The sequence below is a fragment of the Oryzias latipes genome, chromosome 9, assembly GCF_053564925.1.
Source record: "Oryzias latipes strain Hd-rR chromosome 9, Olatipes_Hd-rR_3.1".
NCBI classification, from domain to species: Eukaryota; Metazoa; Chordata; class Actinopteri; order Beloniformes; family Adrianichthyidae; genus Oryzias; species Oryzias latipes.
The window spans coordinates 28,793,763-28,808,818 of record NC_136245.1 but is presented as its reverse complement, the minus strand read 5'-3'; the positions used below and the strand labels follow the sequence as shown (position 1 = coordinate 28,808,818).

Below are 15,056 nucleotides of genomic sequence, written 5' to 3'. Positions count from 1 at the left end.
ACCCCTGTGGCAGATGATCACGTCTTCCTTTAGCACAATAAAGAAAATCCAGAAAAAGGAACATTAAATTAGACCTTAAACAAAGTTACATTTTTTTAGGTAAACTGTATTGGACTGAAAAACCAGGCAGAGTACAACCTGTATGGTTTTTCAGGCCAATTTTCAGTCCAGTAGCTGGGTTAGGCACCAGCATCCCCAGGACCCCTAAAGGTTTTTAGTGAGTTTGGAAAACATATTCTCATATAAATATTAAAAAAAAAAAGTCTAAAAGATGTAAATCAGAGTCAAAATTGTTCTGAGGTTAGTTGCAAAGGCAGCAGTGGATGCAGTTTATTTGAACCAAGTTTGTTTGTTAAATCTAATCCAAAGAGGACTGATTTATTATCAAAGCTCCATGAAAGCTGCTTCTCATTTAAAGTAACCATTTATTGCAATTTTCACCATCTTTTGCAATATGCATATTGCACAGCTTGATATCTGATAAGGATAAATTTGCCATTTATTGTGCAGGTCTAAGGCATAGTAAAAATGTTTTACCTGAAACAATTCTTAGCTCCGTCTGTATATCGTTGCACTTAGAGAGAGAAGCCGCCACTTCTCAATAGTAACCTAATTAAAAGTCGGCCAAATACAAAACTGGAGTATAAGGTCATATCCAAATTGATTTCTTACCCCTACCCCTTACATTTATCCCTCCAAGTGGAGAGATATGGAAAAGTGTCTTCAATTTCAGACATTACTACCCCTTGATGACATCATCAATAGTCAATTGGAGCTACAATAGCGCATAGCTGCCAGCTTTTGAAAAACCATGACATCAGTTTGATGACTTTAAAAAAGTCATGCAAAAACAAAAAATCAAGACTTAAATTTAAGAGTAAACTTCTATGCTTTACAGCACACTCACGTGAAGAAATGAATTTCTCCTCTGCGCCACAGCATGATGTGGAAACACTTACCTGCGGAGGGATAGTCATCCCTAATTTGCTATGGCTCCTCCTTAAAAAAACACTTTGGGACGTCACTATAGCTTCAAATACCCCTACAACTGGAGCAATGGGGAGGAGCCGGGGGGTTAAGGTAACAATATGGATTCTGCCTAAATCTACACCTAATAATTAAATAAAAAAATCTATGGCTATCAGTAGAAACTGCACAGATAGTTTTAATTCCTTTGAAAGGGAACAAAAGAGTTTTGATGCATAGTCAAGTACATACGTTTAATTCGTAAGTTCAATTTTAAGTTTAATTGAGTGACGAAATTCTTATAAATAAAAACTGATGAAGACCTTGTAAAGTACTAAAAATAAGTAAACTTACTCAGAAAAGCCTTTGAGGCGTGTTTTACTTCCAAGGATTTTTCAAATGGTTTTATGCAGTTTAAGTTCTCTTTTCCGCAGTACATTTGAGGACCTACAGCAGACATTTCACTTTTAAAATGTAATAAAATAAAAGTTATATTTAAGGATCGCATTCATTTGACTCATTGAAGCAGATAGCCTCAAAGCGAGCAGAAACCTCCAAATGAATTAGCAAATTACTCAAAAGAAAATAATGTTTTCTTTATAATAGTGGATTTAAAAAAAGGCTGAGAAAAAACTTCTATTCGTAAAAATTAGTTGATTATATTGACACCATGAATTGATCCTAAACCTAAAATTAGCTGGTCGATGTCTCTCACTGACTGTATCTGACAGAGGCACCATGGTGGACAATTAATCAACATGTAGAGTGTCAAAGGTGACCAAATTAACAGGCAATTAAATGGATAAATAGATGGACTTACTGAGGTCATGACAGGAGAGTATAAAGTCTCCATTTCAGCATCCAGCTCAGTTGACACAGAGGATGGCAGGAGGACAACTCCTAATTTATTCAGAACCGATCTATGGGGAAAAGAGGAGTATATGCAGGACTTGAAAACCCAGAGAATTTCTGCTCCTAAACCAGTTCTGGCTCTCCAAACCTGGGAGGAACGGTTGTAAGAGTGGCATCTAATTTCACACAAACACAAGATGAGGAACGTCTCTGTGCAGCTCGCCTTGCCCGGCAGCCTTTTTTGTGGGTTTGAGTGTGTGAGAGCGTACCTCAGGAAGGGGCTGTTAACGTGGAGAGGACAGATAGTGTATGGTACTCTCAGGTTGTGACAGAAGAGCACGAGAGGGATGAGAGCACAGTCCACGGAGCTCTGACGCAAGTACACATAAACCAGCAGAGAGCCCTGAGTTGGAGAACAGAGGCAGATTCAGATAAACAAAATTCCACACATTGTGATTCATTATAGAAAACAAAGGCTGGTTGTGCAGAGGTTGCTTTTCTACGATCAAACACCACAAGTTTAGACACTAAACCTAAATGTGAAGAAAAAAAAAAATACAAACAGTAATAGCTTTCTGTTTTAAATCCTTTGATAATGAAGTGATATGGCATAAAATTTACTTTTGAATCTGATTAGCTTGACAGCTTGATAACAAAAGAACTCATACACTTGCCACTAAATGTACAATACGAGTTTGTTATATGGATAATTAGATCAAATAATGCAAGTTGTGAAGCAAAGATATAGGGTTTGGGGGTAAAAATCTAATTATTCCAAAAACATTTGTGACCCGAGAAATAAAAAGCACAAAAAAAATAAAAACATTCTAAAAAACAAAAAGAGAAGTGTGTTGTAATTGTTTTTTCAATCCAATAGATGAATTTAAAACAGAATGCACTTAGTGGAGGTGAGGGGAAAAACAAAACCATGTTTTAAAACTAATGGGGCTGGATGAGCAAATAACACATAAATATTTAAAGAGTGCATTTATAAACCCTCATACCTCTCGTGAAGCTTTGTGCAAAGCTGACAGATGGTTGAGGTTAACCTGAATACTGCCAAACACAGAAGCAAACATCTTCAGCATCGCCCAGCCCGTGAATCTGGTTAGGGGACAGAATGAGACATTTCTGAAGAAGGAAAAAAGGCATCATCGGCACAGGACAGACAAGGATACAACAATACCACAGTAAAGTACACCCTGCAGACAAAGTAGAAAAAAATGTGATTCAAAAAGAAAAAGAAAAAAAACAAGTACTTTTTATTTATAAAAGTTAGCGGAGATAGGTGTGAAAGCATTTAAATGAGATCGATGGGAGAGACGGAGCAGGGAAAACAGGGATGAATGATGACACAGGAACGAGCAGAGACTAGAAAGCGATAAAAAGGAAAGGTGTCAGAGGCTGACGGCTGCAGATGAGACAAGAACACGACTAGAAATGAGGAAAAAGTAGGTGGAGATAAAACCTGTATTTTAAAAAGAATGGACAAAGAGAAAAACAAGTTTATAAAGGAGAAAAGAAAAAAAAAAAGAGTGAAGTTTCAGCTGCATTTCATCAGACATTTCCAAAATGTCTGACTGTAGCAGCAGATTCTTAAAACTTGAAAGATTCATTGAGCAGTTTTTCATTTTCAAGTGTCATCTTTTCATCAGGGCAAATGTAGTGGTTGCTTTCCTTCCATGATCAAACGCACGCCTCTAAAACTGTCAGTCATCTTGAGGAGCATGCTGAATGACTGATAGTAATGCATCTGCAAGTAGATCTCAACACCGTAGACATCTGACCAATGTATAATATATTTGTCCATTGCCGACGGCATCAAATGGAGAAATTAGAGACGTGTGCTGAATTTTTATTTTTGCTGCTCCTTTGTTGTTAAAAAGTACAGTAAAGTGAAAGCAAAGGGAGGTTTTTCTGCATTAAAATTTCAAGATCCGGACTCTCAACCTTTGCAGATTATGTGGGCTAACAGTGAGACTAAATGAGCAGTTTTAAGGATTAACATTGTAATATTATGAAAAAAATAGTTTTAATGTCTAAGGATAAATATAATCTTAAATACACAAATATATAAAAATTAGAACCTTTTATAAAAAAAAAGAAAAAAGAAAAGCTCAATCTGAGATGTTCTGTTCAGGTGCAAATGTGCTTTTTATTGCAAATGTAGGGCACATGGTCTTGCTCTGTTTTCCTCCACCTATTTTCTGGCCTGATTTCCATAGAAACTACAACAACATTGCATGACTATCAACAATTAAGAACTGAAAAACACAGAAAGCAGTTACAGGTCAGTTCAGGTTTCTCTAAAAATGTCTCGTTTATCTTTTATTCTGTCTCCATAATGGGCTTGAAGCTTCATGCATTCCTTGGGTATTTGGGTCCAGCACAAATCCAGAACTCTGTTGAGTGCTGAGGGTGAAAAGATGCTTTGTGATTTATTCAATGGCATCCTTGTTCATTAAAATGAAAGAAGTGTCTGCCAGTAGCTCATTAATGTGCTTTTAATAGTTTTTGGGATGGCAATAGAGCTTAATGGCAAAGAGTAATAGATTATGCAAGGCTTTGATTACACAGTGTTTAATAGTTTGAAGTTACTTTATCATGGGAATCTGTAGAGTTTAACTGGAGGAGCCCCAAATACCTGAACTGCTGAAAAAAAGCTTTATTTTAACATCAATAAATACATGTTTCCATGTGTACAACCTCTTAATTTCTAAATTAAGGATTACAGGTAAGAATAGTAAGATAACAAATAAAGTATGTTGGATTATTGTAGAGTGGGTTTGCACACAAACCTCAGGAGGGCAGAGGAAATGCAGGTGTTGATGAGAGGAAGGAAGGGAGTGAGACGACTGAGCCTCTCCTGGCAGATTTCCCCCTCGGGATGTGCTGCTGCTGCCAACGCCTCCCTAACCCTAAAATTCAAAGACGGGTTAAATAGTTCATGGTGTTGGACTTGCATGAACATCAGCCTTCCTGAGTTTTGCACAAATGCTTAAACTGAATCACAAAGACGCAAAATCAGATAAAAGCTGACAGACGGAGAAGGCACCCCAAGTTATCGCATAGCTCTTTCCTACATAGATTCTTGATTTAGACGTTTTTGTATCTTTAGGTCTCTAATCGCTTTAAAGACCCACTCCAATAAAAATCGAGTTTTTAACGTCTTCTTGTGGCAAGAAGACGCAAGATAGAGGACATATATTAACAATATTAACAAAATTAAGCTTAAAATTGCATTTCTGAGTATTTCTTTATGCAGGCTGTTGTGAATCATGAGCAGATAAAAAAATGCAGTTTGAAATAGAGCATATTTATGATGTAGAAATTAAACTGGGCAGGCCACAAGCTCCCAGCAACGCCCCATCTGATGCATCCACTGGTATACGATGAGATCCATGCTTTCCTCGTTTGAGCTGGTATCTGGCCTCAAAGCTGTACGGCTATCGCTCCATTATCGTTCGCCGCTTTTGCTGCACCAGTTCTGTTAGGTTGGAGCTGCGAGGGGGTTTACGCTAGCAGGGTAGCACGTAAACACAGAGCTGAAAGGAAGAGGGGTTGGGTTGCTTCGCACCAACGGTCCTGCCTACAACTCAGAGGTGAATTTCTAATGAACTACTGACGCTCTACAACAACTATTACCTAGAAAACGACAGGTTTATTTATTTTGGCTAAAAACTGCATAATCATAATAATACAAAAAAAATCACTGGGAATGGTTTTACAATAGATGAAAAGACGATCAATGAGGGTCTTCAAGTCAGTTTTTTTTTTCCATTCATTTACTTTTCCCTGGCATCTTTACACCAGCACTCATCCTTTCTTGTGCTTACCTGTTGCTCTGGCAGATTCTCTGCATCCTGTCGCCAGCGGGACTCCCAAAAACCTTCAACCCACTCACAAACAGGGCACAGCACAACCTCCGCACTAGCCAGCCTCGATACCTACAACATGAACAAGCACAGAACTCAGAGGAAGGTGGGTGAATTCTCAGAAAAAGGCTTTGTATGAATATTCTGGATATCAATAAAACACTACCTGGTTTTTGTCTCACTGACGTCCAGCAGGTTGTCGAAGCCGAGAAAAGAATTCTTTCCAAGATTCTTCCTCTAAATCATGATTGAAATAATAAAGAAACACTTAAATGGACACTTAAAAATATTTAAATTTAAAACAGCATTTTTTACGAGATATTTTAAATGTAAAACAGAAAATTCAACATTGGGAACATTCTTGAACACTAAAATGACCAAATCAGCCTACAAACAACAATCCATAAATGTTTGTGATAATTTATTCAAGGAAATATTCAAAAAATTTTAGAAATCTACATTTAAGTTCTCTTCAATAACATATGAAACTATGTGGGAGGAGGCAGCCATATGGCACTCCCACAAACTCTGAGATATTAAGGCTTTATTGCTGAGGAAGTCTTTAAATGAATGAAACCCTCTTAAAGATTTAAGTGACAACAGCAAGAACAGCAGGTCGATGTCTCTAAATCCTGAGGAAAATCCAATACTTACTTTATTATCTCCCTCTGCACAGGAAACCAAGAACAAGTCTTAATGACAGAAAACAAAAACTAATGCCATCCAAATATGCAGGTGCATCTTTCATCGTTTCACACAGCCAGCAGTCTGAGCCTCATAATCAATGCCACATTTTTTTTGTTTTTGCATCCTTTTGTTCTCCTTTTTAATCGAGGTTTCAGCCTGGACGATTAACCAATAGTTTTCTTGTTGATTTAGATAATATTTCATTTTAAAAGTCTAAATTACTGCCTAAATGCCTACTTCTTTCAGTCATTACATGCATACTTGGGTTTTTTCAATGGCTTTTACTAGAATTGGGTTTTAATAAAAATGTTTAAATAAATCCGAAATTTCAGAATGGAAATTCAGATTATTTCAATCCATTATTTAAAAAAAAAAGTTTCTTATAGTTGTCAAGCTAATAATAAACTGCTTTTAAATTTGTTTTTAATTAAAAATGTAAACTTTTTCATCTTTGTTGGTTTAGAGTCATCATGGGTATAGTCAATTGAAAAATCAAATAAACAAAAATGTTGGAAGTTTTTAAAGTTAAACTCCTAGGCCACTGTTTTTCAAAACTATACTATAAACACTGCAAAAACAATCCAAGAAATAAGTCAAAGATTTTAAAATTAGAATTTATTTTCTTTAAATAAGCACATAAATCAGGTAAGAAAAATAGTCTTACCAAAAATTCTCATTATAAGAAAAAAAAAGGAACTAAGAGCATTTTCTCAAAGTGAGATTTTTTTGCAATATAAAAACTTTCTTGATAAGATTATTTTTCTTGCAAGACAAAAGCAATACTTGAAACTAGACTTTTTAGCTTTTTAAAATTCAGTTTTTTGCACTTGAACATTTTCTTCCGCTCCTCCGGGACCGGGTCGCAGGGGCAGCAGTCTAAGCAAAGATGCCCACACTTCCCTCTCCCCGGCCACTTCCTCCACTTCCTTTGGGGGAACCCCGAGATTTTTCTAGGCCAGCCGTGAAACGTAGTCTCTCCAGCATGTCCCCGAGCCCTCCGCCCAGTGGGTCATGCCCAGAACACCTCCCCAGGAAGGCGTCCAGGAGGGATATGGACTACATGCCCGAGCCACCTCAACTGGCTCCTCTCGATGTGGAGGAGAAGCGGTTCTTCTCCGAGCTCTCCGCGGGTGACAGAGCTTCTCGCCTTATCTCTAAGGGAGCACCCTGCCACCCTATGGAGGAAGTTCATTTCAGCCGCTTGTATCTGGGACCTCGTTCCTTCAGTCATGACCCAGAGCTCATGACCATAGGTGAGTACTGGAACGAAGACCAACCGGTTAATTGAGAGCTTTGCTTTCTGGCTCAGCTCTCTCTTCACTACAACAGACTGGTACATCGACCACATAACTATGGACGCTGCTCTAATCTGCCTGTCAATGTCACTCTCCAGTCTTCCCTCACTTGTGAACAAACCCCGAGATATTTAAACTCCTCCACCTAGGACAGGGTATCCACCCACCGAGAGATGGTAAACTACAACCATGGCCTCAGAATTAACATCACCCAGTGAGGGTCGATGAAGCCAACAGGAGCACATTATCTTCAAAGAGAAGAGAAGAAATCCTGTGGTCCCCAAACCAGACCCCTTCCGGCCCCTGGCTACACCTAGAAATTCTGCCCATCAAAATTATGAACAGAGCCGGTGATAAAGGGCAGCCCTGCCGGAGTCCAACATGCACCGGGAACAGGTCTGGCTTACTGCCGGCTAGGCGAACCAAGCTCTTGCTCCGGTCATACAGAGACCGGACAGCCCTCAGTGGGGCTCGCCGGACCCCATACTCCCAGATCATCCTCCACAGAGAAACCACAGAGGACACGGTCGAAAACCTTCTCCAAATCCACAAAACAAATATGGACTGGAAGAGAGAACTCCCAAGAACCCCCCAACACCCTGAAGAGGGTGTAGAGCTGGTCCACCATTCCATGACCAGACCGCTGTGGGTTCTGGATCTGAAGTTTGACTATCGGAAGGACTCTTCTCCAGTACCCTGGCACAGACTTTCCCAGGGATGCTGAGGAATGTGATTCCCTGGTAGTTGGAAGACACCCTCTGGCCCCCCTTCTTAAAAAGGGGAACCATCACTCCTGCCTGCCAGTCCAGTGGTACGGTTCCCAAACAGGTGAGAAGCTGATATCAATTTTGGAGAGCAACCGTCTCATTAGATCTACATTGTGATTTCTACACACCAAAGAGTTTCTCTGTTTGTTAAAAAGAAAAAAGACAACAGACTCACCAAACTGTCCGGCGTACACTGGTGACAGCACTGCCCCACAGCTGGTCTGAAGTTACCTAGAAAGCTGGGTATTGTCCTCACTTTTTTCTTGATTTTCAATTCCCATGACAACTGAAAGGTAAAGATTATTTTCTATGGTCATAAAGACAGAGATAACATCAGTTTATAGGTACATATCAACACTGCAATAACTTCTAGCAGGTGCTAATGCTGTAACTTCAGTTGAAACGACATTAAGGATGTTAATATGACAGCATGGCCAACGTAAAGGCTTCTGTTCCTGGGGCTGCTAAGTTTTTTTCTATTATATTGATGCTGTTTTTATTATCTTTGGTTTTGTCAAAAAGAAAAACCAAATTGGACTTTTGCGCCTCAATCAATACAATAAACACCAGGTACGATTTTTATTTTTTGCTTTACACTGCAGTATATTTGAGGACAGACTTTGTATTAGACTGGCAACACAATGCTTTCCTTAATGACAGCTTCAACATTGTGTGCACATTTGCTTTACAGTTGTACTGCTGTGGTTCAATGTGATGAGATTGCTATGGATTAAACAAGATCCTGATGCTTAGTTGGGATAAATCTCCTAAAAATCAATCACTGAATAATGACAAATTACAGAAAAACTAAGCCAAAAGCCCACCACCCCAAAAAATCAAAACAAAGCTTATATTGTAAATTACATTTATTAAAATAAAAATAGACGTAAAATAGTAAACAATGAAACTAATAAGTCACGTGTGTAGGGAACAATTTAACATTCATTTAGTGATGCTTAGAACATTCTAGAATTGTATTTTTTCCTTGTAATGATCCAGCCTGTCTCAGTGAGTCATCATACTGTGCTGTTTGGTAAACATCAAACAGATTTAGGCACATGGGGCCATGCATGTTCGTCAGCGATTATGAATGAACAAAGTAGAGGAGATTAGTACACACAGAGTGAGAGGACAGTGGGAGAGAGGCATACAAGCAGAGTTCTTACTGCAGGTTTGTTGTGTTGACGTAGAAGGTTCATGTTGTTGTTGTTTATCCCATCATTCTTCTCCTGCACCATGGTGAAACAAAACAAACCCCTGCAGACCTAAATCCAGATACCTACAAAAAAAAGAGAAAAATGAAGTCGATGATGTGCATGTTAAAAAAAACAACAGATTATTAGTTTTAAGGCAGACTAATTCATCAAGCTTCCCAAAGAGCTCAGAGAAAAGACTGTCCCAGTCAAATTAAAGAAAAGAAACTCTCCGCCTCTGTGAAACTTGCCTCCAGCTTCGAATATTTGGCTGAGGAGTGTAGGCAACACTCCAATCTATCACCTAATGCACAACTACAGCTAATACATCAGCAGCTTCTCTGTAGTTTTTGTAGAGTTTCTGCAATAGAAAATTACTGACATTGCAAGGAACTTAATTTTAAAAAGGAAAATTCTTGCAAGTTATTAGGGAACTTAAATGTTTTTGCTCTACACTTATGTGGAGCAAAGCACAGACTGTTTAGCTATAAATCATTAAAAGGTGACAGCAGTAAGCTGAGAACAGCTATTGCATAACTGCTGCTGGTCCCTTAGCTACTTTGAAATGCATTATTGTATCGACAACAGACCAAATGGTCGAGATTCAACGGGTTACAGCTGAAAAAAAAAAGGTAAATACAGTAATGATTAATAAATAAGTGAGATTTTCTTCAGCTCAATAAGTGGCCCACTGTTCCCATGGAAAGATCTTAACCCACAATCCTGACAAGACTCCCTGCTGGTGGTATAATGACTACCGGTACTTTCTCCTGAAGAGAGAGGAAGTCCTACCTACCCTGATGGTATCAGCTCTCCTTAAATATATTGGATCTTGCTGTGGCTACATCCATCAAATACAGAAGTCTCACAGGGCTCAAGGATACCTTTCCTTAGTATCACCGTCTCTCACTCTGATCCAACTCTGCCCCATTAACTTTGCTAATTAAAACTTAAGCCGTACCCATGGGGAGATGCTCCATTTCAGCTAGCTTCACGTTCCCACATTCATTACCAGCTCCAGTGGGAACAAATGCATTGATAGGAGGTTCCCAGAGCTCAGGTACAGCGGGTAATAGTGAGGACGTGGCAGTAAAATGGGAATAAAGGATGTAAAACTGAATAAAGAAGTCAGAAAACAAGCAAAGGTTTTAATAGGCTTATATAAGCCAGTCTAGGGGGAACTAAATACCACCTGGAAATGGTTCAAGACAACGGTCTAACAAGTATATAAACAGCAGGACACAATAGAGTAAAGTGTATTAATAAATGACCCACCTTTAACCGTTAAAACAAATGACTGAACCAGTATTCAAATATGAGCTGCAGATTTTGTTGTACACTGCTCATGCTTGTGAGGTTCTCTCTCTTGGTTATTGACCAATTACAGTCTTTAATTAATAAGCAGTAGTTTGCTAGAATGATAGCAAAGGCTTAAGTAGACCCAGGTTGAAAAGTGATTAAAAATCAGAGACCATTACGAGGTGACAGGTCAAATTAGAGTGAATTTTAAAATGGCAGAGACGATGGTTGGTGTTTTCACATCTATTCTTTGAACTGTTCAATGACCCAAAGGGTAGTAACCTTCTGTGTCAAGGACTAGCGCGAGAGATTATCATCTAAAGCCTAACTCTGGAAGGGTGTACAAGGGCAGAATACACACACAGCAAACATGGAAACAATTCGAGAGCTACAGCCTTAAACAACATCCTTGGAAAGTTCTGTATTATTTAACAAGGATTTAGCCAAAGGTGGGTGCAAGCATAGACCAGCCGAGCAACCAGAAGTTGGTAAATTATCCAGAAACAGCAATAAAGTAAAAGCAGCTTCACTTCAAAATATTACTCTGAAAGAAGTAAAGTTGTAAAAGTTGCTTAAGTGAAAAAACAGGCAAACCACTCAAATTCTAAGCAGCAGCACAATTTTCTCAATCAATCAATCAATCAATCAATCAAAACTTTATTTATAAAGCACTTTTCATATAAGAGTCTAACATAAAGTGCTTTACATTAAAACAAAACAAAATAAATAATATAAAAACAATCATGAAAATTAAAATAAACAAGCACAAAAATGAAAATTTAAAAATAGGGACCCCTCCCCGTACCTACACACAACCCCCTAACCCCCTAACTGATGGGGAAAGACGATGAGAAATAGGCTGAGCATGAAGACAAGATGTTGGAAACGCTAATAATTGGAACCACCCTCTCTGTGAACAGCTGCATAATCAGTCAAATGCAGCATTATAGGCGGGGACCACTCCACCACAGCTAAGCAGTGATGCAGGTTCCCATCCAGAGCCGCAGTGGCTGAACAGCAGCCGACCCAGAGGGAGAGGTTCCAGCTGAGGAAGCACCGGAAATAAAAATGAGAATGAAAAAGTAAACATACTGATAAAAGCAATAAACAATAAAAAATTGAAATAAGGTAAATTAAAATTAAAATAACATATTAAATCTAGTGTAAGTTCATAAAACAAGATAAAATGGATAAGTAAATAAATAAATAAAGGTAGTAAAAAATTAGCTGAAAGCCAGGTGAAAAAGATTCTCCGAAGGTTTTTGTTTTTACAGTCGGAATGGTTAACAGACCAGTGCCAGAGGATCTCAGGGTCCACGAGGGTTCATACTTTAATAAAAGATTGGATAAATAAGAAGCAGCAAGACAATTAAGACATTTAAAAAGTGTTAAAAGTATCTTAAAATCAAACACAAATGCATTAAAATATAACATTGAAACAACAAAATAAAAATCCTGAAAAAGGATAAAGAGCATTAAAGCAACAAAAAATTTTCGTTAAAAAGAAACAAGGTTTTTAGACAAAAATAAAAGCGCTCTCATCTAAAATTTGTATTTTTCATGCAGCACTAAATAAATAAGTCCTCAATAACAGATGTCATAACCACATTCAAACCACAAGACTAACTAGATATTCCTTCTAAATGGAATGGTAGGTCATAACATAACATATATAACAAACCACGAAGAGATGGAAGATGTGCCACAACAGCATCATTAAATGGTATGAAGGACTTGGATGGCACCCAAGTCCTGGAGAAGAGCAGGAGTAATCTTTACTCCAAAAGAGAGAGATTCAACCAATTTAGGCCAGTTTAGACCAGCTTACCTCTTGAATGCTGAAGATAAGAATTTCTTCAGCTTGGAGGTTTTCCGACAATCCGGGGAAAACAAAAATCTTGTTGATGCATCTATTAAAAAACCTGGATTTTCTATCTTTTCGCGTTTTTTTTTAACATACAAGCATTATGTGGGATCAAATTTAATTAGCAAAAATGTTAAATGGAGATCTGCAGGTGGTTTTTCTAGATTTAGCCAACGCTTTTGGCTCAGTGCCACACAGTTTACAGCGGGGAAGCTTTGGAGTATTTTGAAACGCCAGGCACATGAGTGGGTTGGTGAAGGAATATTTTTAAGACATTCAGTTGTGTTTGAGTATGTCTGAATTCAACACAGACTGGCAGGAGTTGAAAGTAAGGATCATATAGCAGGGTGCACACAGTCTCCTCTGGTTTTCACAATGGTGGTGGAACTTATTTTTAAAACTTCAAAGTGGGATGTAGGAAGATATGTCAGCGTTCAGTTTGGGCAGCAACTTCCATCCATTAGTGTATTAAAAAAAAATACCACCACAATAATGCACCGGAAAGCTGTTAGAGAAGTTTCATTCACATTTATGGGCCAGACTGAAGGTTAGGCCACTAAAGTCCAGAAGTATTTCAATGGCAAATGAACATTTTGTGGCTTAAGTTAAGCAGGCCCTTAGACAAGAATAACTAAGACTTTCAAAGTTGTACAAACGGAAAATAAAATAATTTGAGTAATATGGCACGATATATAGTAGTGGAGTAAAAATACAATTTTCCCGTCAATACAAATATGCTTTAGTAAAATTACAAGTAACAAAATTGCTAGCCACCTCTGCAAACCAACCGAGCACAATTAGCTTGGGAAATTTAAGGGTAAAAAATAAAAGTATTAACAAAATTTCCGTGACTTTTTTTTAATATGAAGAAACCAAAAGACACATTTATCGTGAATAAAACACATTATCAGAGTACGAACTGACTGACAAGTTATTAGTTTGAAGCATTTCTCTAAGCTAGCTTAGCTACATGCTAGCCGTATGTAAAAAAATAAAAAGCACTAGTAAATTCAAGTAAGAGAACTTGCCAGGAGCTGCTGAAACCTTTTTCTCCCACTGGTTTGTCTAGGCTGGACAAAAACAATCCCAAGCAACCAGGGCAACTGTTCTTCTAAAAGGTTAAACCTTCATGTCCGCCAAAAACAAAAACGAAGCCCATCTGTAGTGACGTCATCAACGACCTGTCAATCATCGTTAAAAGACAAAAGACCCAGAAAACCTTTTGCCTGCATTTTCATCACAAACTGCACCAACAGATAGATATGGCTATTTATGTAAGTAGGAATAATTAAATTGTAAAATAATTCCCTATTATCCCGGCCAATATTTTAATATACCTGCAGAAAGAAAATATTAAAACTTTGTTTCCAGGATTATGTTTTCCCCACATAAAAACAGGAGGTTAAAAGCTCTTCTTTTTACCAGTTCTCTTTTCTTTTCACTTTGCAAAAGGTAAAATGAAAGTATTGAGAAAATTTTGCCAGGTTTTGGTTTTTGCTGGAAAAATTTCTGATCTTTAATGTAAAACTTGCTTCAGGAGTATTCTTGCAAGTATAAAATAATTTTTAAAAAGGGTCACTGTTTGTGTATATGTGACCCAAATGTTAATATTTGCTTGACTATGTGATTGTATATGAATATGTATCTGTTTTCCATGCCAGTTATGTGCTGGATTGTTTCAGGCGCCTCTTTGCACTTTGTCTGTCTTTAATATTTTTTTGCTTGATTGCTTGAAATGAAACAATTCCAAAGAGTGCTGAATGGTGATTCTTTTTGAGCATATCAAATGAAGCACTTTGTTAAAACCGGGGAACGAGCAACTGAAGCATTAAAAAAAAAGTTTTTAATCAAAATTATTTTTGACAGAAGCAGACTCGTGGAATCTTCTGTTAACAATCTATATCTCATAATATTTAAACTTACAAGTCATGGTTGGATCACAATATGGACCATGATTTTCATAAACAGGTACAACACTTGCCAATAGCTTAAAGACAGAACATTAGGATATGATTATGACTATATTCTGGAGGGTTACAAAGTAAAAGTAATTAAAAAAAAGAGGATGAGTTGGGATTTGACAAAAAATGGCTTAGTGTATTTAATTGTAGAAGCTAACTTAAAGGAAAGGAATTAATTATTAAAGGAAATAAAACAGCCTTTGAAAATGAAAAAGATCCAGAACTTTCTGGTGTTGCAAGAGATAAGAAGAGCTCTGTGTGGTTTAGAAGAAAAACAGAAGTTCTTCAAAAAAAAAA

At 37.7% G+C, this 15,056-nt stretch overlaps 1 protein-coding gene across 3 annotated transcripts in view; it reads right to left on the bottom strand.

The window, feature by feature from the left end:
* The window catches only part of gpat2 (glycerol-3-phosphate acyltransferase 2, mitochondrial), a 40,496-nt gene extending 26,515 nt beyond the window's left edge, over nucleotides 1-13,981 (bottom strand). For all 3 annotated transcript variants that reach the window (XM_011478920.4, XM_011478919.4, XM_020705771.3), the window contains exons 1-9: nucleotides 13,827-13,981; nucleotides 9,609-9,721; nucleotides 8,618-8,728; nucleotides 5,860-5,930; nucleotides 5,655-5,765; nucleotides 4,617-4,736; nucleotides 2,823-2,922; nucleotides 2,088-2,221; nucleotides 1,787-1,886 (exon numbers count right to left, since the gene is read on the bottom strand). In XM_011478920.4, the coding sequence (XP_011477222.1) occupies nucleotides 1,787-1,886; nucleotides 2,088-2,221; nucleotides 2,823-2,922; nucleotides 4,617-4,736; nucleotides 5,655-5,765; nucleotides 5,860-5,930; nucleotides 8,618-8,728; nucleotides 9,609-9,680 (819 nt within the window). In that variant the 5' untranslated portion in view covers nucleotides 9,681-9,721; nucleotides 13,827-13,981. The remainder of the gene's footprint in view (nucleotides 1-1,786; nucleotides 1,887-2,087; nucleotides 2,222-2,822; nucleotides 2,923-4,616; nucleotides 4,737-5,654; nucleotides 5,766-5,859; nucleotides 5,931-8,617; nucleotides 8,729-9,608; nucleotides 9,722-13,826) is intronic.
* Nucleotides 13,982-15,056: the final 1,075 nt, after the last annotated feature.